This window comes from Chlamydotis macqueenii, chromosome 23, assembly GCF_036417535.1.
Source record: "Chlamydotis macqueenii isolate bChlMac1 chromosome 23, bChlMac1.mat, whole genome shotgun sequence".
Lineage (NCBI taxonomy): Eukaryota > Metazoa > Chordata > Aves > Otidiformes > Otididae > Chlamydotis > Chlamydotis macqueenii.
The window spans coordinates 2,873,840-2,897,223 of NC_141578.1; the positions used below are offsets into that span (position 1 = coordinate 2,873,840).

The 23,384-nt window shown below is 57.5% G+C and overlaps 1 protein-coding gene across 2 annotated transcripts; it reads left to right on the forward strand.

Moving 5' to 3' along the window:
* The first annotated feature begins 5,019 nt into the window (after positions 1–5,019).
* On the forward strand, positions 5,020–23,166 carry BLACAT1 (BLACAT1 overlapping LEMD1 locus). Of its 2 annotated transcripts, none has more exons than XM_086765753.1 (3): positions 5,020–5,789; positions 22,206–22,410; positions 22,721–23,166. In XM_086765753.1, the coding sequence occupies exon 2, from the start codon at positions 22,246–22,248 to the stop codon at positions 22,345–22,347; it is 102 nt and encodes a 33-aa protein (XP_086621879.1). In that variant the 5' UTR covers positions 5,020–5,789; positions 22,206–22,245; the 3' UTR covers positions 22,348–22,410; positions 22,721–23,166. The 2 variants fall into 2 exon arrangements, with proteins under 2 accessions (XP_086621879.1, XP_086621877.1); XM_086765751.1 differs by lacking the exon at positions 5,020–5,789 and adding an exon at positions 12,196–12,477.
* Positions 23,167–23,384: the final 218 nt, after the last annotated feature.

Sequence of the window (23,384 nt, forward strand, 5' to 3'; positions counted from 1 at the left end):
ACCTTCTTTCAAGCAGAAATTACTCACATTAATCAAGAGTGAGAATGTGTTTGCAGCCCTGCAGATTTGGCAGCGCGGAATCAAATTCCATCAGTAGCAGCAGGAGGACGGGAGCCTGTATCTCTGCTATGCACAGCCTAATAGAGCCGTTGCCAGAGGAAATTGGATCTGAGAGCTCCCCTAAATTAATCTACCCTTTAAAAAAAATGCCAGGAGATCTACATGACAAATGAGCGTTCGCAATGGAAGCTGATGCAAACATCCAGCACGTCAGATCGGGATGGATCTGCCCCTTGGCCGGCATCTGCATGGGAAGAGGCACATGAGCGGCTCCAGTCAATATGGGTCACCCACGGCCGGGGCACGTGGTGGAATTTGGGCCATGAGAGCTGCTGGGACAGGGGCGAGGTGGGAAGGAATCGCTGCTGCTCAGCTGCGATAAGCCCCTCTTCTCCCCTCGTCCCAGCAGGCAGGAGAGGTGCCCGAGGCGCGGAGCCGCCTGCATCCTATGCCGGCACGTGCAACTGCGGCTGTGCCGTGGGGCAGCAAGGAAAATCTCCAGAGAAGCCCAGCCGTGGCCTGGCAGGAGCGCGGGGATGCAGGGCAACACGAGTCACGCCACGGCAGCGGGGCTGGGGGGGATCTGGCTGGCGCACGCCACGGAGCCGGGGCGCAGGTGCCGCAGCTCGCTCCGCTTTAATAGAGCTGCTGCTGCTCCAAGGTGATTGCTGCTTTATTGGCTTATTTTTAGCCGCGCGGCCGGGCTGGGAGTAAGATGAATGAGTCTTGTCTTGTGTGAGACTTTTGCTTGTGACAGGAGCCTGGGCGTGCAGTGGGAGACACCGCTTTGAAAGCTGCTTTGAAAACAGCCAGGACCCCCGCTCCTGCCCCGGGAACGGTCAGCAGGGTGGGCACGGACTGGGCCATGCCGGATGCGAGGCTGGTATAAGTTGGTGTGGGATGGCTGCTGCTGGGCAGCTACCTCAAAAGAGCGACCGCCGATACAGTTCACTCTCAGCATCCCCTGGTAAAATCCAAAGAGCTGTGTGGTGGTCAGGGTCTCTTCTGCCCTGAGGGTCTCCCATCCTGGGGATCTGTCTTTGCCCCGCTCTTCCTCAGGAGCAATCGGACAGCAGGAATGCCGCTGAGCCCCGGCTCTGGGTGCAGCCAGGCATTCCCATGGGAAGGGCACCCGCCACCCCATCCCTGAAGCCGGTCCAGGCAGCATCAGTCCGGCTGACCCCTCTGCATCGCACATCACCTCACTCTCCGACGGCTCTGCTCGCATGTGCGTGTCCCCTGCGCCTCTCCATCATTTTTGAACCACAGGCAATCGAAAGCCTTAGCATCTTCTCTCTGCTCTCAGCAGCAACTGATGAGGTGGGGCAGGATGGAAAGCAAGGGGCAAATAAAATACCTGGGGAGCCAGATAGGAAAGAATGTGAACTCGTTTAAAAACATCATCAAGCTTGTGTAGATAGTCAGTGGCCCAGGGAGCAGTGCCTGGGTGTGTGGCACACAACCCGGTGTGCCGGCGTGCCCCGGCGTGTCAGCGTGCCCCGGTGTGTCGGTGTGTGCCCCGGTGTGCCGGCGTGCCCCAGCATGTCGGTGTACCCTGGTGTGTCGGTGTGCCCCGGCGTGTCGGCGTGCCCCGGCGTGTCAGCATGCCCCGGTGTGTCGGCGTGCCCCGGTGTGTCGGTGTGCCCCGGCGTGTCAGCATGCCCCGGTGTGTCGGCGTGCCCCGGCGTGTCGGCGTGCCCCGGCGTGTCGGCGTGCCCTGGCATGTCGGCGTGCCCCGGTGCCCACCCCGGCTGTGCGGCTGCCTGCCGGCATGGCGGGAGCTGCGGCCAGAGAGGCCACGGGGGATATTGATTGGTTTTACAGTGTAACCTGACAGAGCCCATTCTGGTGATGTAATGAAGACGGATGATCCTGTCCCCTCGCCGAGGTGCTTTGGGGAAGGGGAAAATTATTCGCTACATCCTGGAGGGATGTGCCGCAGTCCTCCATGCCTCGCTGCTGTACCTCATCTAATTTCCACCTCGCTCGCTGTTTATTTCTTCTTTCCATGCTTATGGCTCCCTGCCTTCCCTTGTTCCAGCAACTCAGTGGGCACCGGGAGGTGGATGTGGTGCTCAGGCTGGGAGGCAGCTGAACCTGGTCCAAACCATCAGGGATGCAGACCTCACAACTGGGACGAGCTGGGAGAGGACTTGTTGCAGGTCTTGGCTACCTGCGGTGGAAAGCTCTCCCGCTGGGGCTCACCACAGCCACAGCTCACCTCTCCCTCCTCCTGTGCTTTCATTCCCTGTCTCCTGTTCTTCATCCCCTGCCTTTGCTTCCCCTGCGAGCGCCTGTCTGCGCGTGCGTCTCCTCCTCGGGGCTGCTGCCGTGGACGAGGCGGCCCAGCAGCCCCCAGCATCCCGGCTGCCAGCCCAGCTTGCTGCAAACACATCCCACCTCCGACGCGGGGGGAGACCTCCGCCGAGCAGCCCCACTGGGAAAGCCCATGCGTGAGCAGAAAGCCTCATCCCAGGACCTGTTAAATGTCAATTAGATGCAGCTCTGAGGTGGACGAGCTCCTTCCACAGCCTGATCTGAGTGTTTTCGAATCCTCCACTGACCAGCAGTTGTGAATCTATCTTTACGGTAACACCAGGCTGTAGCATTCGCATGCCAGAAGGCAGTTATGTACAGTCATAAAAATGATTTAAAATTGATCAGGGTTTTAACAGAAAAAAAAAAAAAAAAGAAAGCTCATATATTATCAAGTCTTTATTTCTCTTCTAGCTTTTACCCTTTAGGATTCGTGTTTTCAGGCTTTTCTCAACAAACAACACAGTTGGAAATGCTAAAGCGTTTTTATATAAGAGCTGAGAATCCTCCAGAATCACAGGGCTGCGGGAAGGCAAAAAAATATCAACTGCTGTAATGCACGAGATAGGATCTCCAGAGCTGCCAGCACCCTCTGCAAAGTAACCATCTCCTGCTACAGCTTCAGAAACTCGAGGAGTCTCGTTGCTATCTTCCATCAGACCCAAACCTCCTCGCTCCACAGACCTGACGTTCGGAAGGGATCTCCTGGCCTGACCCTATGTGGGCGGTGATGCCCAGCAGCTCCCTCGCTTCCAGCTGAGCTCCATCCTGGGAAAACCCCCAGTCCTGGAGCGAAGATTTCCAGGGATGCAGAGCCGCAGTGATAACTGCAGCCTGTGTTTTAAAACTTTGAGCCTGCTGAGCCTGTAATCTGGTGTTCCCATCGATGCCCCGTGCACATTCCAGCCAGATTCTCTGAGGCCATAAGTAAATTCTTGTAAAACCGAGGGGGAAATCGTCCTGTAGCAAACACGGGGCACCTTTCCAGCCCCATGAGTCCCCTTGGATATTGACGGCAGAGCGATCGCTCTTTTTCTCAGCTGAGGGAACTCGTTTCATAAATGGTGCAACTCCACCGCTAGCAGAGTGCTGGCGGCAGCGGTAGGGAGGAGAGGAAACCACAGTGCCCCGCAATTTTGGAAGAGAATGCATCTAAAAATAAGGCACTGCAGGTACCTGCCTGGCTGTGGATGCAGCCACGCTACGAAGACAACAGTGAACGTTTTAATGGCCCGCAGCCCTTCTGTCAGCCCTTTGGCAGCCCCCTTTTGGGGTCACGTTTGGGGAAGAGCTTCCGAAGGAGCAAACCCCAGGCGGTGCGGAGCACATCCTCGCCTTTCGCAGCACATCCTCGCGTTTCGCCGCCGCCTTTCCCTCCTGCTCCCGGCTCCCAGCTTCTGCCTAACATCTGGCCAAGTCGCGCACCACGGGCAAAGCGAACATCGCCGCTTACGGCAGGCCGGGCTGACAGTTCCTGTGAGATCAACCCCGCGAGCATCATTTCTTGGTGATAGCTCGCTCACAAAGGAAAGGAATGGAAGCAAATCTTACATGACACATTTATTTTTGTCGTCTATTTATTAGCTCAGAGCAAAAGTCCTGCTGCGCTGCATTATGGGGATTATGCAAATGAGGGACATCAAGGCAATTAAAAAAAAGCCCAAGTGAGCAGGATGTCAGAGCCGAGCAGATGCTGAGAGACGGCGCAGCCCTCCCCGGCCGCTCCTGGGCTGCCGCAGCCCGGCAGCACGGCACAACTGGACTGGCAGCCCCGTGCCCCGATCCAACGGGTCGCCCCGTCCGGATGCTCCTGCAGACCACCCAGGCGAGCAGGTCATTAGGCCCATCAGTTGATGAGTTGCCCACCACATCTCCAGTGTGTTTGCCTCCCATGGGACTCCGTCTGCTGCCCCTTCCCTGGTTGGGGGAAGGATGCGCGGGGTGGACCCTGCTGCGTCCTCACCCCATCGCAGGTGCTTGCTGCTCTCACCTGGACTCAAGCATCCAAAACCAGTGGTTGGACTAACGCCAGGCAGAATTTGGATTTACGGGGTGGCTGAGGGATGGTACCCATGGGGCAGAGAGCAGAGAGGGTCCTTGCGCCCTGCAAGAAACCTCCCGGCTCCCCTCGGGAGAGCAGCCCAACGCCCCGCGTCCCAGCACGAGGGGACCTGGCGCGGGGTGAGGTGACGCCGTGCTCGCGTTGGGTTGGGTGCTGCTGTGGGAGGAGGATCTGGTTCGCTCCATGGGTCTGGAGCCCGGCTAAATCCCCACGGAATCACCCATTTGGCAGCCTGGGATTTGCGAGAGGGATAGCAAGGAGCGGGGGAAAAAAAAAAGGTCCCAGATCTGACTTGTCCTTGCTTCTGCAAACCCCAGATGACTTGGGATGTGTGACTGGGGATTTAATCCTGTCTGAACCCCGCTATTTTGGGATGGAGGTGGAGGGAGAGCTTAAGGCAGCTGGAGTGCCAGTCGATAGCTGCATCCAAGCACAGCTCCTGCCCCGGCAGCTCCTGGGGGTGGAAAATCGCCGTTTCCCAAAAGCCTGTGGAAGAGCACAGGCAGGCTGGTGATCGGAGACACGGGAAGATGCAGGGAACAGCCGGGGAAACACGCTTCCATCCTCACTCTGCTAATTACACTCATTAGGGAAGGAATGCTGCCTCCGATTTCGAGCTATACCAGCTATTTTTAATTTCCCTGCCTGCTGAAAGCGCACACCGGAGCACTTGGGTGGGTTTGTTGTTTTTTTTTTTTTTTTGTGGAAACGGGTATTTCTCCTCCCAGGTCAGAGGCTCTTTTGTGTCTGCCTGGCTGGGAGACGGGGCCAAAGACAAAGCAAAAAGGGAGAAAACAGGAGAGAAGCGAGATGGGGAGAGCCAGCATCCTTGCCCCCGGCCGGGGGGCACACGGGGGCCCGTGCCTCATGGGTACCGGCTCACCGCGACGGGGAACGGGAAGCTGTCGGCGGAGCGGAGCAGCGGGGATGCAGCCGTGTGCGCGGCTCCACGACCCAATGGGGAAAGCGCGAGAGACGGGAGATAATTTATGCACTAACCTCAGCCTGGGGTTGCGGGCGGCCGTCCCCAGCCAGCGTGGGAGGGAGGCCTCTTCCCATCGCCCCTTCCACCCTCCTCCTCCCGCCCCGCCACCGCGCACAGCCGCGCGATCCCCTCGCAATTAGGAAGACACCTATTCAGTACCGCTCTGCCATCGCTGGGCTTTTGTTCCTTCCCTCGTCTCCGCTGGCAGAGCTCTTCTTCGCCCGCGCGCTGCGCTCGGCGGTTTGTTGAGTTGCTTTCCGTAATCGCCACCGAGGAATTGCAGTCCCGCTGGAGTCCTGCGGTCGAGGCGGCGGGGAGGAGAGCGGAGGAAAAAAATAAAACCAGGAGGGAAAAAAAAAAAAAAAAGTAAGCCGGCATTTTTTTTTTTTTTCCTCTTTCTTTCTTTGTTTGAAGTCTTGCCTGGAGGAGTTGCGCGTGTGAGAGCGCGGGGCGGTGAGCGGGAGTGGGTGCGCGCTGGGTGTCCGAGGGGCGTTCGGATGCCCCCCACGCAGGCACCTGCGTCCGCCGGCGCCCGTGGGCGCGCGGCACCCGGGCAGCTCCCCCCGGGGACCTGAGCTCTGCGGGGATGCCTGCGTGTGAGCATCCCAGAGCCGTGCAAGCCCTTTATCTGTTTATTGTGTGTGTTGAAAACGTGTCGGTGTATGTGAATATATCTTTTTACATCTCTCCACGCTGTGTTGTAGCTAATGCACGGCATTTGCTTGCAGTGCTATCAATATAGATGCGATTAGCTGAAAAAAAAAAAATCCCTTTGTCTGAGATAATCATCAAATAGTCAGAATTAATCAAAGTATAAATGCTTGTGAAGATGCGCGGGTATATATTCACATATATTTGCGTTGCTTATGTTGACACACAATTACATGCAACACATGTTAACGCGCTTAGCAGCTAAATTACACGTACGCTCTTTAATTGTCGGATTTCAGGATGAAGTGTGCACTTGCGTGAGTGTTCCTGGACGTGAACGTACGTTCACGTCCAGGAACACTCACGCAAGTGCACACTTCATATGTTCACGTACAGGTGTGATAAGTTTCCTGTCTCACTCAGGTACCGCACATGTGAAGCGGGGTGTTTGTGCAGGACTGGGTACGTCTGTGTGCGTGCAAACACTTTTGCATTGCTGGGAGCGTGTATAAAACCCGCGCGTCCGCCCCGGATTGCAGGCAAAGAGAAACTCTGCCTGCTGCAGAAGCACATTTTTCTTTCTGACGAGCGTGAACCGAAGGGCAAAGAGCAGATCAGCGCTCGCGCCTCGCTGAACACCAGCGAATCCCGTAAGGAAGCAGCACGGCGTGCCGGTGTGGTGGGAATTGCTGGGGGAACGGCGTTTGAGCAACCCTGCCTCCGGCTGCAAACTTGCAGCCCCAGCACCGCTGCTGGTATTCGGAGGCTCTCCGGGTCCTCTCCGATGAGGTAATCCCGAGGAAAGATAAGGGACGCGGTGCATGTATTAACCTGAGCGGTGATGTCAGCCAGCGGAAGGGAAATTAATTACCTTGAGACAGGAATTGCCTGGATTTTGGTGCCGTTTGATTCCGGCCGTTAATCCAGACGTGCTGGGGTACGGAAGCCAAAGGGACTCTGGTGACGGGGTCTTGAGGGCTGGCGGGGTCGGGGGAGACCAAACGGTTCCCAGTGGCTTGCGGGGTGATTTGCGGGGGTGTGTGCACTCGCCTGTCTGGACTGTGATAGCCCATCGAGGACACTGATAATTTTTCTCAGCTGGAAGCTTCAGTGATAGCAAGGAGAGGGAAGGGCAGCAGAGCCCCCCAAGCCCTGCTCCAAGGAGCGGGGCTGGGGGTGCCCGGAGGGACCCGAGGGATGTCCCCTCCTGGTTTTTGCAGACGTCTGTGTGTCCCCGGGGAGCAGTGGCAGACCTTCAGCATCAAGGCTGGGTGGGACCGGGGCTGGGACAGCTCCGGACGGAGAGGACAGGCTTGGGTATGGGCTTCGGGCACCTTCACACAGCGCTTGTGGGGTTTGTGTCCCCCCCAGGTGTGGCTGTCCCCTAGGAGGGAGCAGTGGGACCCTGGGTGCCCCGTTCAGCAGGGTGAGCGACTGAGGAAAGCTCTCCAAAGTAGAAAAGAGAGACTTTCTCCAGCAGAATCTCTCCTCATGCTAATAGGTGTCACATTGTGTCACGAGTCCCCGATGGCTTGTCAGCAGAACATGACAAATCGCTGGCAACAGCGAACAACAGGGCCAGCAGCAGACGAAACACAAATATCTCACGTCTGCATCACCTTGGACCTGACACGGAGGATGCAGCCGTGATGCTCCCCAAACCCCGCCGCTCAAGCCGTACAAACCTGCCTGTGGGCACGGATGCCGCTGTTCCCTCTCCTTCTGCCTCGCACACGTGCTAGCGAGGAAGAGGAGCCCGGGTGGGTGTGGGTGGTGAAACCTTCTTCAAAGGTGGTGCGAAGCTGCGGTGCGAATTCCAGCTGAGCGATGGCGGTTGTCTCTGCTCCTGTCCCAGGAGGGAACCGGGTCTGTGGCTTTACGGCAGCTGTTTGAGCTTGTGCACGTGATGGTGGAACCACATGCAAATGGGTCTGGGGTCTGGTCTGCGAGGGGAGGGGAGGGGAAGGGCACCTTCGTGGGTCCACCACTCGTTCTCAGTGGATTCAGCCCCAGTTTGTGATGGTGGGAGACGGATTGATCTCTTTTCTTCCCAAGCTTGTGCCCAGAGCGATGTCCCTGAGTCACTGGAGTCACCCGAGGCAGGTTTGAGCCCAGACAAGTGGCTCCACTGGGAAGTTGAAGGGGCCACACTGGTGCGGAGGTGATGGTTATCCCACCCTCACTTTCTACTTCTGGATAAAGTGCCCTTGTACCCCCACGGGGCTTTTTCCTGACCTTCCCCTCCAATTCCTCCGTCTCTTTGTTCCCTCCGCTCTGGTCACTCCTGGTCACTGAACCATCCCCTTCAGCTCCCTCCATTACCAAATCCCAGCTGCCGGAGATCTGAGGGGAGCAGCGCTCGCCCCCCTCGCACCCCTCCGAGCGAGGGACCAGCCCCTGCGCCTCGTGCAGGATGCCCGGGCTGCAGCCCTCGCCTCATCCCCTGCCTCAGAGAGACCACTGCTCATCAGCCCTGCACGCTCCTCCGGAAAATCTCGACAAATTCCCCCCCGGCTGCTGCAGCGTCTCCCGCCTTGCAGCGCAGACTTAATTACAGCTGGGGCTGCGGGAGCTGAAATATCTGTGACCAGGAATGTGCTAAAAGGCCCGGGAGGATCTTGTTAGCGAGCAGCTTACCTGGAGTCCCGAGTTGCGTTTTGCCCTCTCTTAATAGGCTGCGTGGCAAATTGATGGCTAGTTTGGAAGAACAGATCTGGGTCATTATCTCGTCCCTTCCCTCTCTGCCCTGCTCATCCCTCCACTTCGGAAAAAAAAGCCGGAGGAAGCAGCACCGCTTTGCAGAGTGCCGCGGGGCTGAGCGGAGGCTGAACGGAGGGGTTTGGGGTCCGGCAGGATCGTTTGGACTGTGACTTGAGACACACAATTAACGATCCTGGGGTCCTGGGGCCAGACGTGTCCCGCCAAGGGTGGCCCGGTTCAGGTGCTGGCCCTCTGCTGAGGTTGGATTTGTTGGTTTGCAGAGCACAGAAGCACCGAGGGGTCAAAACAAAATGAATTTATTCTGAATTTTTTCAGCAAGCTGAGAAACAAAACCACCGAGGGTTGGAGAACATTTTGTTTCACTCGGAGAAGGACCTTTCATGAAATTTCCAGTCACCTAAGATATATATTTTTGGTAAGAGCAAAGGAGAGCTGGAAGGGGCATGCTGTTCCAAGCAGAAAAGTGGGAAGGAACGGTTACTGCTTCTCAGAGCTGGTTTTGCACCCAAAGCCGACCGGTACAAACTAACTGGATTTGCAAAATATTCCTCCTGGCTCCAACTTGCCTGTTCCAGCCAGAACACTTCCACTTGCCAAAGCAACCTCAGGCACCCATGGAAAAGCCAGTCCGGCTCCGCACACCCCGTCCCCCTCGGCACCTCGCCAGCCCTGGTTTTCCTACACCCGTCCCTGAGTTGGAGGAAGCCAGGTCCTGGAGCACTGGTACCCACTGGGAGGGGAAACCACAGCTCAAGGGCTGCAGGGTGCCAGGGAGGGGACGCACAAGCAGGGTCTGCTGTCCTGGAGAGGGGTGGGCTGAGCATCCCTGCGAGCATAAAGCGAAGTGCAAATGTAGCCAAAAAATTAAAAGAGTTTATTGTCTTTCCTTAAAACAAATCAGATGAGTTTTATGCTCTATTCCGTGGTTTGGAAGGAGCGTGTGATTGCATGTGCACCTGCAAAATTAGGACCGTTTTGGCCCCTCCTGGGCCTGTGGATTTTCTGTGGCTGCCAGAGCGTCCCGCAAAGGGAGCCTGGGCTCCCTTCCTGTCTCCCCCCAACGCGACGCCGCAGCGCCCGCAGCCCAGCAGTGGCTGCTGTGCCCGGCCCGCGATGCTGCGGTCGCTGCTGCTGCTGCAAACGTGGATTTGCTGAAGGCGTCTCCCCAGCACGTCTTGATGAGGGTGTCGTAGTCAGCGTGGTCTCGTCACCAGGCTTTGGGGGGTGACGGGGAAGCGCATCCGCGCCGCTTTCCTGAGGATGAGCTGCGTGATCTGGGATGTCGCTCGGCTGATCTGGCTCTCTGTGCCTGTAGGAGTTGGGGGATTTATCTAGCATTCTGGAAAGATTTGGGTTATGTCTGTTTTGTTAAAGCAGGCTATCAATATGAAATCAGGTGATGAGAAAGCTGATGGAAATCCATACATAACCCCAGTGTTACCCCATCCACGCTGCACAGCGCACCAGTACAACAAATACATTTGAGCCTCCCCCCTTCCCCAAGTTTCTATAAAGCCAAAAACTCCAACTATAGTGACTTGGAGGACAAGGAAACACACGCTGAAGGCTGGGAAATGACATTGTTACAGTGACAAATATTCTCCAAATACCCAACTCATGATCCCGGGCGCCTTATAAATGTGATTAGCAGATCTAATCTCCCTGTGCTGGAGCCAGTTGTCAAGACGACTTGAAAACAGATCGCTGCCCAACTCTGGCTCCAACTGCCCCCCAAGTTCTAAGAGTCAGTTTTTAAAAACTAAACAGAAGTTGTGTCCTGCACTCCCTGCCGTGGGGCACGAGCCAGCCCGTAGCCAGGGACAGAGGGGCCGGGGTGGGGGTCACTGTGGATGATCCCCTAAAAGAAAGGGGGGTTGCATCTTCTTGGGCTGCAGCTTGTATGGATCTCTGGAAAACAAAACCTTTTAGGTGTACCCAGCTTGGCTGGTCTCTCTTCTTCAGTATCTATGCATCCATCCATCCATGTGTCCATCCATCCTTCCCCTTTCAGTTGCTGGGGATGTATTCTTTCATTGGGGGGATGGAGGCAGCCCTGGCGAGGCTCTGTGCTTGTCTCCACTCTCCCCACACCTGGGACCCAGGCAGGGAGCTGGGGAAGGAGCGGATGAGCCCTGGGAGAAGGCGAAGCAGTGCTGGGAGCCCTCGGCTCCCTGGAGGTTTCCTCTTGCGCTGTAATTTTGGGTACTCTCACTCTGGTACCGTCACATGGGCACCCCAGGGGCCTGCCTGCTCCGAAGGAGATGCCCACGCGTGCCTCTCTGGGTGCCAGGTGCAGGGTTTTCTGCAAACCAGCTGGAAAGGCAGAAGAATAAGATTTCCAAAAGCACTGAAGTGCTTTTGGGTAGCGGGGATGGCTTCCAGCCAGGTTGTCACAGCATCCCAGTGCCCTCCCTGGGACTGGCAAAACCGGGATGAGCCCCCAGTGTCCCTGGCTTCCCGGGGAGCCAGGCAGGTAGCTTTGCTGAAGGCAACAAATTACTTTTTAAAGCACCGCTCTGAGTAGTGCCAGTCTCTAAGGTGCGTTTGATGCCTTCAGCCAGGATTTTCTGAGGGATCCCGGTGGGGATGCGGTTTCAGAGCAAGCCGGTGCTGCTCAAGCTTTTGCGTTTTTTTGGGGCAGCCTGGCTGAGGCGAAGGCTGCGGGGAGGTTGTGAGAGAGTCCCCAGGCTCCCCCCTCGCCTTCCGCAACCTGCCCAAACGGCCCCCACCTCCTGCGCACCAGCGCCTGGGACGAGCAGCACGGGGGAGGCTCTGAGCGTATCCAAGATACAGCGGATTTGGGCACCCTGTCAAATGTTCTCATTGTCTGACCCTTGTCCAGACGCCAGCAAAACCCTTTGGGAAATTCCCCCTCCACCCAGCGCACCGGCTTTAATTACAGAAGAGGAATGCGAGGCGCAGAGCCCTGCTCCTCCCGCCTCTACGCTCGGCTGAGCGCTGGGCGCCCACACGTATCCCCTGATTTTTGGGATCTGGGAGGGTGGCGGGGCTGGGGGACCGATGGAGAAGGCAGAGGGACCAGAGGGAAGGACAGCAGTGACGGCGGGCGCTGGGTGCCCCTACCCGGTGCTAGCGGGACGCTTCCCAAACCCAGGGTGACGAGCGGGGGCTTGTCCCCCCCCGTCCCGCTCTGGCAGCAGTACCCGAGCAGCAGGACATGAGTAATATCCATCCCACTGGGGGAGTTAGATCAAAGGCAGTGAAGTAGATACAAGAGGTTTCTGCTTCACAGACCAGAGAGGCTGCAGTTCAATAGCGCCTTTGTTACCGGCTCTCCGGAGCTGGGGATGGAGAAATACCTGACCCTCCTCTCCCTCCCTCCGCTCCCGGCCCCTCGGTGCACAACCATTTCAAGTATGCGACCGTGCAGCGAGAAGACTCGGCGGGGATGTGGCGATGGGGTGCTGGGGAGGGGTCTGAAAATGAGACCCCCCCTCCCCATAGTCGGCTGGGGCTTGGAGGCAGTGGGAGCGGCCACCCCAAGCAACACCGGGCACTCACTTCCCTCAGCGTCCCTGCCGCACCCGGGTTTTGCTGGCGGGGGCCGTGGCGGCGCGGGGAGGAGAGGACAGCGCAGGCGATGCCACAGCGGCTGCCATCCCAAGGCCCGTGCCCGCTGCCGTGGTGCTCTTCCCGCGGAGAGGATGCTGCGCTGCCAAAGGTGAGGTCAGCCGCGCTCGGTCGGCAGCTCCGGGCTGTCCCCGCGGTGCGGTGTGGGGCTGGTGGGTCTCGGATGGGCACGCGCCCTCGTGCTCCGACGCTGGGGAGAACGACCTGGCACTGGAGCTGCCCTGCGTTGGGTGCAACCTCCTTGCGAAGGTTTTGGGTGCCAAAGCAGAGCCATGGGGCCGTATCTCAAAAAAAAACATTAAGTCTGGCTCGACAGATGTACTCCCTCGAAATGGGAGCTGTCTCCTCAGTGCACCCCTGGGATGAGGGGATGGGTTGGTGCTGGAGCTGGGGGGCAGAGACCCACGCAGGGCTCCCAGCGTGGACGCAGTGCCCACGGACACGCGTCGGGGTATTTGCCGGCACCCCGGTTCAACGCCTGCACCCAAGGGCGCAACGCGGGGGCCAAACGATGCTCCCGCAGTGCTCGGTGCGGTTGGGCGGCCCGCGGGGGCACCGTCCTGGTGTCAGAAGGTGGGGCGCACAGCAGCCTTTTTCTTCTCGCCGTTCATATATGGGAGTTAAAAGAGGAAAGACCTTGGGAAAAACGCCAGTGTGCTTCAGAAGTTTGGTTTGTAGGTCAAAGTCATGTTCACTGCTATTACGAACCCCAGGGTGTGAAATCCTTCCTGCTTCCCAGCCTGGTTGCTGTATAGCTGTAGAAACATTGAATTTCCCAAGGATTCTTGCTCCGGCAACAAGAAAGGGAGTTTCCTAGACTCAATAGCAGAGCTGACCTCATCAGCTCCTGGCAATTAGCAGTCACTGTTGCTGAACGAGCTGGCGTCCTGGCAGGGGAAGGGAATAAAGGCAGAGGCCAGCGCTTTCCCAGGGACAACCTGGGCGGTTTGGGTGCCACCGGAGTCGCTCCCCCAGGTGCGGGGAGGTGCAGAGGCTTTTGCTGAAGGGTAAGGTCCACGTCCGGCGGGTCAGCGGGGCCGAGGGAAGGCGTTCAGTTGTGGCTGACCTTCTCTGCGACTGTGGGCTGGTGCCGCGGTGGCCCAAAGGGTCAGATTTCCAAAATAGCTCCAGAACAGGGTACAGCTGTAGCCCAAGGTGAGCATCTTCCCCACCTTGCCTGCAAAAGGGGTTTACCCCGTGGTAAAGGTTTACTCCTGGGCTGCCGAAGAGCAAGGTGGTCCTCGGTGGAAAGTGACACTGAACCTCCAAGTGTCAATTTGCAACCAGAGCCCCTGTCTGGTTCGCAACTCAAGGTTTACCAGGATTAACAGCAGCACAAAAGGATGTGATGGGGAGCACCATCTTACTGACGGAGATCAGGTCTAGCGGTGGCCAAAACACCAGGAGGGTGAAAATAAAGCATTTTGCTGCCTGCTCCTCGGGCGTGCTGCCATCGATTCAGGCCACGGCACGTTGTCCTTTAAGCATCACCTCTGCCGCGAGGAACGGCTGTCCCTGCCATCTCCGCTCATCACAGCATTCGGAGCAGAAAAGGCAGGGCGCTGGGTCCTCCTCGTGGGGTCACCCACCGCGCTGGCAGGTCACCGCTGAGGGGACAGGGACGGCAGGTTTGGCTCTCTGGTTCCCAACCCGGGGGTAACCCAGGATAAACCACCCTGCGACGCCACGGGGCAGAGGCCGTAGGGGTGTTTTGGGTGGGAGTTTCCCCTGGATTTGTAGGGTCGAGCTGGGGGGCTGCGGTCCCTGCGCGGGGATGGAGCGGGTTGTGCTCCAGCTGGGTATGGGGAGGGACGACAACTTAGATGGAGGAGTTACTTTTTTTTTTCTTCCCCTTCCTTGCCTTTTTTCCTTTTCTTTCCCCAAAGACTGCTGGCTTATCCTGGGTAAGCCCTCTGCTGTGGTCTATGGCTTTTTATTCCTATGTGATTGCTTTTCCTAACTCATGTAGGGCGAAAAGCCATGGGCTACACAGAGGAGGGACTCCACCTTCCAGGCACCTCTGCAAACTGCACGGACTCCTGAGCCCTTTTTAATCGCCCATATTTATTTGGTGACAAATAACAAGTGAAAGGGGGCATTGAAGCCTTGCGGGGCCTTAGAGGTTTAGCAAGACGGATGGGGCAGGGGGTGGCGAGCGGAGGGAGAGACAAAAGGGGGACGGGGATGGCGGGGGGCACGGCCTTTCAGGCGCCGTCGTCCCCATTCAGAGCTGAAAGGGCGCTCGGCGGCGCCGGGTGCCGGCGAAGGGGGCTGCGAGGGCGGCGGGAGCGGCTTTTCTTTGGCAGCGAGCTTTTCTCACACGGTTCAAAGCATCCCCACCTGCAGCCCCGCTGAACAAAAGCATCAGGCGGAGACCAAGGGCCATTTCCAAGGGCCACAGCCGCTGCCTAACCCAGCACCGAAAGGGCTGCCAGGTGATGGCAGGAGCCCTGTCTGCTGTTGGCCCCCTCGAGCAGGAGCTCACAGGGGGCTGAGAAAAGCCCAGGCACCTCCAGCCCCATCTCCCCGCCACCCATGCCCCATCCAGGGATGCTGCAGACCCAGCGGGTTGCACAGAGCTGGGAGCCGCCCAGTTTGCACCAGGCAGGATCTGTCCCTGCAGCGCCCGCAAGGCCACGGCCAGCCGCATGCCACGAGGACGCTGGAAGGGAGGCGGTGGCTGGGAACACGGGAGAAGGACGGGTTTAATTATACAGCGGGACTTGGCTAATTTGCACTTTTTAAATGTGCAAAGGCAATGTCTGCAAACACGGCAGTCTGGCAGAGCTGGGCTGGACGGGGCAGGAGAGGAGGGTGCTGCTGCAGACCCCAACGCTGCAGAACCCATCATGGCAGACCCCATCACCACAGACCTCATCACCACAGACCCCACCACAGACCCATCATCACAGAACCCACCACAGACCCATCACCACATAACCCATCACCACAGAACCCATCACCACATAACCCATCACCACAGACCCATCACCACAGAACCCATCTCCACAGACCCCACCACAGACCCATCACCACATAACCCATCACCACAGACCCATCACCACATAACCCATCACCACAGACCCATCACCACAGAACCCATCTCCACAGACCCCACCACAGACCCATCACCACAGACCCATCACCACAGAACCCATCTCCACAGACCCCACCACAAAACCCATCACCACAGAACCCATCACCACAGACCCATCACCACAGACCCATCACCACAGAACCCATCACCACAGACCCATCACCACAGACCCATCACCACATAACCCATCACCACAGACCCCACCACAGACCCATCATCACAGAACCCATCACCACAGAACCCATCACCACAGACCCCACCACAGACCCACCACCACAGACCCCACCACCTCCGTCGGGGGGTTACAAACCACCCTCACCAAGCAGGAAGCGAGCGTTTTCTCTGTTCTTTTTTTTTTTTTCTCACTTCCTGAGCTTTGAGTCATTAGGTGTCAGGCTTTCAAGTTTATTTCACCAGCCTGGAATGCATTTTAAAAATAATAGTCATTGAAAAAAATGAAAGCTGAGATTCAGCTGTAATCCCATGACTCAAGGAGGTGTGGAAGGAAGAAAATCATGAAATCCCCTGGTTCCAACAATGAAAGCATGAGAGCTGGCAAGACTGTGGCACATAAATCATCAAAACTAAACACCATCAGTCAAAATGAAAGGAATTAAGCCAATCTCACCAGGCTGTTTTAATTATTTTTTAATGAGGATTTGCTCATTCAGAAAATTCACCCATGACAATGGCCGCCCCGAGCCATTCACGGCGAGCAGGGCCCGTCCCTGCGGCGGACACGCATGGCTTGGCCCCGCTGCTCCCGCCCCGGGGCTGCTCTGGACCCGACGCAAGGCTGGGGATGGGGAGCCCGGAGCGAGGGTGCCATTAGCCGCCAAGGAGGGGAGAGGAGAGCAAATTAACCAAAAGTACACCAAGGGTCCCATTTTTGCCATTCGCCTTATTGCAAGTCAAAATGTTGTGTTGGGGACGTCATGAGGAGAATCCTCTCTGGATGGTCCCGGTGGGGTAGTGGGTGCGCGCCGTGGCGGCTCCCGAAGCGGGGCACAGCCCTGAGCCCCCCGGCAGAGCCGCGGGCATCACTGCGAGCACCGGGGGAATGAGCTGTCGGGGAGCAGGGATGCTGGTGCTGGGGCATAGACCTCGTCTCTGAGCAGTAATCCTCAAGAGACGGCCAAGGGACGCTGGAGCGGCAGCAGAGCCCATTAATATTTCGGTGGCTGTTGGGCAAAGCGGCTCAGAGCAGGATTATTGGCAGCCTGTCTGCACTACGCCGGCGAGATGCTCCACCCCTGAGACCTGCTCTCACTCCCCTTTATGCTATTGATTTTCCTTTTAGCAAGGCAGGCATTAAACCGGGAAGAAACCAAGGGACCAGAGCTGCTGCGTTTCTGCGGTGCCGTGTCAAAGAGCAGCCGGGATGGGAGGAACTGAGTGGGCTTTTTGGTCTGGTGGTCAGGAGCCAGGGCTGGTGACTTGCTGCCAAATCTCTTTATTGCCCTTGTTTGTCCAGCTCCAGCACCCCGTGACAAGGCACAAGGGGTCAAATCGGCGAGATCTGACTCGCGGTTTCCAGTCTGATCCTTAGGGGGACACCCGACTGGGGTGAGGGGAGAGCCGCGCACGGGACAAGCGTTTCGATGAAAGCCCTGCCATGCAGAAGGCATTGGCAGAGACCCCTGGAAAAGGTCCACAGCACAGAGGAGGTGCTGCCAGCGCCAGGTGAGCTCCGGGCTTGTCTGGCATCCAGCTCCCAGCAGCAGCTCCAGTCACCTCTCAATTAGCACAGCCTCTGCCCGCCGCCCCGCGCGGCTGCGATTACCGCCCGTGGCCGGGGCCGGGAGAAGCAAAAACCCGTGGCTGCCGTGCTTATAAAACATTCATGGCGTTAAATAAAACAGTAGGTCAGGTTGGGATTTTCAAAGCATCTTAGAGAACTTAGGCTTATGCCTGTTTCTAAAATCCATGGCCCGGAGAAGCGAGCTCGAGGAGAAGCCGCTGCACGGGTGCTCCTGGGTCGGTCTCCAAAAATGGCTGGCGAAGGAAGATGCTGGAGCAGTCAGACCTCCTCCAGCAGCCCCTGGTCCTTCCTGAGCTCCCGGGAGGAAAGCAGGACAAGCCGCTAATTACAGATAATAACTGCCATTTATGAGTGAGGCATCCACCATCCCCAGCTTCCTCCGGGAGCTGGGTGCGGAGCTCCCGTATCCCGTGGGTGAGGCACGGGCTTGTCCCATGCTGCCCCGCAGGGAGGGGAAATGGCAGCTGCGTGCCCGGACACAGAGCCCTGCGTGGCCGCGTGGGCCCCCGGACATCCCTCATGGCTGGTGGGAGAGCAGCAGAAGCAGCACCAGCTTCTCGCTGGGCCGCTTGGCCCCGTGGATGCTGGTCCCAGGAGATAACTTGGGGAGAAAGGGCCAATTTTAGTAATATTTTAATTACAGACAGATGATGATGAACTGAAAAGCTGGGTTTTTTAATAAAAGCTGTGATGGCATTCGGCCCTAACGGGACACGGCGTGATGCCCAGCACCTCGCCAGCAGCACCAGGGCTGCGGCGCTGTGACCTCCTATGGAGGGGATGATGCTCAGCAGGAGCCCAGGGAGATTTTAAAGCTCAGCCCTTGTGCAGGATGCCCAGAGAAGGACCAGGGCATTAGAAATCAGGCTGCAGCCCACATTCCCAATGGCAGTCCCACTCACGTGCTTTGTGCTTCGCGCGAGCAGCTTCCCTGGGGTTTGGTCCGCGCCTGGCTACGGGATGTTACCATCGGGTGCTCACCCGCCCTGTGCATCACAGGGTTTGGTTCCTCGAGTGGTGATCCCATGAAATCCAGGCCATTTGGCATGCACCAGCACTTTTGGAAAAATCCTGCCCCCGGCGAGCTGGCCGAGAGCTGGAGGAGGTTTGCACGGACAATTCACCAACGGGACCAAAATGCGGGATTTGCCGGGAATTATTTACTCAGCGCTGCTTTCGGCGGGGAATTACGGATGCGTCGGTTGTGCCACAGAGCACCTTCCTCCTCCCGTCTGCTTGGAAATGGGTTATTTAGTAACTGGTGAGGCCACCGGTGCTGAGTCAGCCCACGGCTAATGAACACCCTGGCTGCCCATTTGAAATTTATTGCACCTATTAATTACAACCATTAGCTGCAGCCAGTGAAATTTTTATAATGAGGACCCTTGCGACTTTGCCTTCCTCGCAGCAAATTAACTGTGTGGGGGGAAAGAATCAATGGGATCAGCATACTTTACAGAAGCGATGTTTTAATTAGCGATTCTCTGCAAACATGCCAAGCAACAGCTTCTTCGTTCATTATCTCTCCTTAAAGGGATGGTGCTTCTTTGCAGGTTGGTTTTATCCCGGCCTCGTCGCCTCTGTTGTCGGGTTTCTAACGCAGCTCTGCTCATTACAGAAACCACTTTGAAGTCGGGTTTGGCTTAGGTCTGGTTGTAAGCAGTCAGATGTCCAAAATTTGTTGGGGGCGGGGAAAAAAAAAGAAACCTTGGAAATAATGGTTTTGAAAGCTTGGCTGAAAAATAGCGAAATTGGATGGATCCTGTGGCTGTGAGGAGGAGGATGGGGGGTGTGGGAGAGGGGTTGTGTCCTCTCAGGGATGGGATGCCCCGGGCATGTGGGACCTGCATAAAAAAATGATTAAAAGGGATTGAAAGTCCCTGGCAGGGCTCCCTCCTTCCGCATCGTACGGAGCTGCCGTGCTTCGGGAGAAAGTCTCCGCACGTCCCACGGTCCGCAGGTGCCTCTCCGGGGACCCTTCCCAGGGTGAGGGTTTTAGAAACCCAGGCTGGTGATCCCCAAATCATCAGCCACTCCTGAAAATCTTGGCCGAAGAGGTGGACAGACTAGCTATCATGAAAGGCAAATGAAGCGAAATTTCTGGGAACTTTTCTACATTTCATTACAAATGGTTTAATTGCATTCGTTTCCCTGCAAAATACGGGACCGATTTCCATTGCAAATGATCCCATTTCCCAGGAAAAAAATCGACACGCTGGTGGCAAAAGGCAGCTTTGAAATTCAGGGTTTAAAATGCAAAACTTAATGTTGTTTTTTTTTTTTCCAACCAAGCAGCTAAAAGTTAATTCGACAGCGTTTCTCAGAAATAAAACAGCTGGGCCAGAGCGGGAAAACCAACCGAAACGAAAGCTCCCGGTGCCTGAGGTCACCGTCCCGGGTCCGGCGGCCGCCGCTGTCACTGGGCGCATCTCCAGTTCTCGCACCCCTGCCCAGGACCTTCCCCCCAAAGCTGTCCCGTTTCAGCTGCAGGCCGTGCTGGTGCGAGCTGCCCCGCCACCCAGCGAAGCCCAGGGCAATGGGGAATCTCTGGGCTGAGCAATAAACCCCGTCCGGCTGGTTCAGAAAGACATTTTTTAGGGCTCAGGGAAAGTGACATTATTAAAGTGAGCATGCTGATTCGAGACAGCTCCCAATTCATCACAGTGACAGTGACAAACACGGCCTGGGGTTATGCAGTTGACTAAAGAGAATTCTCTAGCTTTACATTTTTAATGCTCCTCGCGTTTTCTCTGCTGCGGCAGAGTTTTATCCAAAAGATCTTCTCCCTTGAATAGAAAGGGCAGCGTGGGTCTGTGAAGCATGCCCAGCCCTTGCAAATCAGGCAGGGCTTCTGTCATCACTGCCCAAGCCAGTTCATTTATTTTTTAATTATTCCTTGCTTCTTCAGGATCCTTTTTCTACCTTTTCACGAAGAACAGGAGCGTCAGCCTCAGCTGGGCTGCCTCCATTCTCCGGGGCTCATTCATCTTTGTCTGCTGCCTGAATGGGAGGCAGAGGGTCAACCTGAAAAGCCCCGGCGTTACAAGCTCCTCTAAATATATCAATAGCTCCCTAATGGACGCGGGGGTCCCGGCCGGACCGCCCAGGCTCTTGGGGTGGTTTTGTGTCTGCCATGGGGGGGGACGGATGGGCCGGGGACGTGGGGCGGCATGGGGACGGGCACTCATGGGGATGGAGAGGTGCTCAGCCCGGTTTTCCTGGGGGGTCTGGCACAGCGTTTGCCTGGTTTATAGGGACGACGCTGGGTGGGAGTCCTGCACGGGCGAGGAGGGTGTTTGCCAAATCTGGGTTTGGTGGTGCCAGATCAGACCCAGCGTGCCAAACTGGGGTACCAACTCCCAGAGACTTCTTTTCCCTTCCCATTGTCCCTTCCCTGCTGAAACTGTGTCGGGAGGGCGCAGGGGCCGGGAGATGAGCGGCCCCCCATCCCGGGGGGGTTGGCCCCCACGCAGCCCCTCTACACCAGCCGTTCCTTCCAAAATCCCATTCTCAGGCTGGTAACAAAAAGCAGCAGCACAAAGAGAGACGCGGAGACCTGCCGCTACGCTGAGAAGCCATTCAGAACCGGAGACTCATTAAAGAGCCTGTTGTCGTTATTTGTGAGCCCCAGAGGTAGCCTTATTTAATTTGGAAGCTACTAGACAGGTACCCAGATGGCTGGGGAGGGGGGGGGGGGCCGCGGCAGAAGTGAATTAAATGGGATGCCTCTCGCTGCTGCCGTTCACTTTGTGCCGCAGCTGGGCCCCTTGGAAAGGGGGAAGGCAGGGATGTGGCATCACCCCCCCTGCGACATCACTGCTGGTGAAGAGCCTGTGGAGATGGGGGGCCATGGGGCACACCTGCTTTGGCTTTTTTCCCCCCGCGGTTAATTTTCTCCCAGCTATCCCTGCTGGGAATTAGGGCTGCTCCAGACTCTGATGGGGCTGTGGGCTGGAGGCTCTCAGCAGCACCCGGCTGTTGGGGGGGGGGGCGGGTCACTTTTTGCTTGCCACTGTTGGTGGCCGTGAGCCTCGGGAGGTGACAGTGCCTCCTACACTGAGATTTCCACTGGGTCCTCCGACAGCTTGAGCATCGCACCCGTTTGCCAGATGGGTAAACTGAGGCCCCGGGATGTTCCCTGTCTGCGCTGGTGCTGCCGAGGAGCAAACGCCGAGCCCGGGCTCTGCAGGGAGCCGCAGGCAGTGCCGTGCCGTGGGTGCTGCGGTCCCTCTGCTCTCTGAGGGATGGCACAGTTGTAGTGGCGAGGATGAGGACGAGCCGGGCCGTGCGGGGCCGTGCGACGCTGCCCGGCTTGGGCACGGCTCGCTTGGAGCAGCGGCACCGCCTCTTCTGGGACAGAGATAGAGCTGGTCGTCTGCAAACCGTACGAAAGCTAAAAATTAAAGTAGGGGAAAATGAAGGTTTCATTTCAGATCGCATTCTGCGAATATTCAAAAAAAAAAAAAACAGCATTGATTTGCATAATTACATTTTGCAGCTGTTGGGCCATAACGTGGGCTGTGCTCCGGGGCATTATTTTCTCCGTTGGAAACGGACACAAAGAGGGCGAGCTCCGCTCTCAGCTGTGCCTCCATTGTGCCGTAACCGCTGGCGCTGCCTCCGCGCCGGGGCGCTCCCAGGGCGCCTCACCTCCCGGGCCCCCGAATCTGCAGCGGGGGCCGCAAGCTGTCCCGGCGTCTGTCCCGATTGTTGGCTGCTTTGGAGGAGAGGGGCTGGGTGGGGGGAGTTTTAATCTCTCTTTTGCTGGGTGGGGAATTGGGGAGCGCGTGGCTGGGGGCCTTGGATGCGGGGAAGGAGGGGGAAGGGAGATAATGTGCCGGTGTGGGGCGATGCTCCGGTTTTGTTATTTTGGGGATCTGTCCTGCACCCTCCGTCCTGCCCGTGCCTTCCCCGTGCATCTGCAGGAGCTGCCCTGACTCCTCTCCCTGTCCCCATCCAGGTCTCCCGGGGGTGCTCCCACGCCTCTCCCGCTCCAGGTGATGCCCCAGTTCACCTTCGCTTGCTTCTGCGGGCTCCATGGCTTCTGCAAGATGAAGAGGAAGAAAGAAGAGCCCAGCGCGGAGCAGGAGACGGCGGTGTGAGGAGCAGGCTCGTGCGCGTGCCTCACCAAGCTGTGATTTGGGGACCCCGGCCCCTTCCCCTCGGTACGCCGGGACTGCCGGGGGGGGGACACGTTTGCTGCCTCCTTTCTTCTCCCCTCTCCAAGGACCAGCTCCCCCCCAGCATCACCCTCTGCCTGTTCTGTGCTGGGGTCTCTCAGGGGGCTGGGGGCTACTCGGCCAAGCCGATGTGCCTGCTGTGGTGCTTGGGGGGGGAAGGGGAGCCTGGGGCTGGGCAAAGGTTTTGCTCATCGATAGCAGCAGCGAGATGGAGAGCACGGAGGAAGCTGGTTAATCTGCTCTAGCGCGCTTATCCTGCAGCTTCTCTCATTTTCTCTCCCCTCCCTCTTCCCAGTTACTTGCGTGGCCAGGGGAGCCGAAGCACGGGAATGACCTTGCCAAGAGGCAGAAGCAGATGCTGCGGACGTTATCCGGGTGCTGCAGCGATGCTGCCCCGACCCCAGCCCGGCTGGGCACCGAGCCCTCAGAACCCACGCAGCCGGTGTTGGACGGACCCTGCGTCCCAGCGGGGTAGAGATTTCCCTCCCTCCCGAGCCGATCTGCCCTTGCTCCAACAATTCTCAACAGACAGACCTTGGAGGGGTTTTCAAAAGCCAGGGCCAGAGCTTGTCCTCCCCAGAGTCACAGTGCCGCAGAGGCTGGCCCCTGGCTGGTAAGTTGTCCTGCTGCTGCAGAGTTGGCTGGACGTAAAAACAAACTGGTTTGGGGTTTGTTTTTTTTTTTTCTTTAAAGTCTGTCTCAAGCAAATGTCTGTGACTCCAAGAAGCCATTCTCCATGCCTCTACCCTGCCTGGTCCCGCGAGTGCGGAGCATTTCAGAGGCACCAGACCCACCGACCCTGTGCGGACGCTGCTCTCTGTGCCACCGGTGCCGACCAGGAGCTCCTGCGCCACCGGCTGGGGGGACACCTCAGTGTGTGACCCCCACCCCTGCACACCTGAACAATGAGGCTCAGCGGGAGGCTGGTCTTATTTGGTAAATGGGCCAAACTCCCTGAA

Coding starts and splice junctions, on each gene's coding strand:
- BLACAT1 (XM_086765751.1), top strand. CDS start 12,239: ATGAGACCCCCCCTCCCCATAGTCGGCTGGGGCTTGGAGGCAGTGGGA. Junction 12,478..22,205: donor AGGATGCTGCGCTGCCAAAG/GTGAGGTCAGCC, acceptor GTCCCCATCCAG/GTCTCCCGGGGGTGCTCCCA.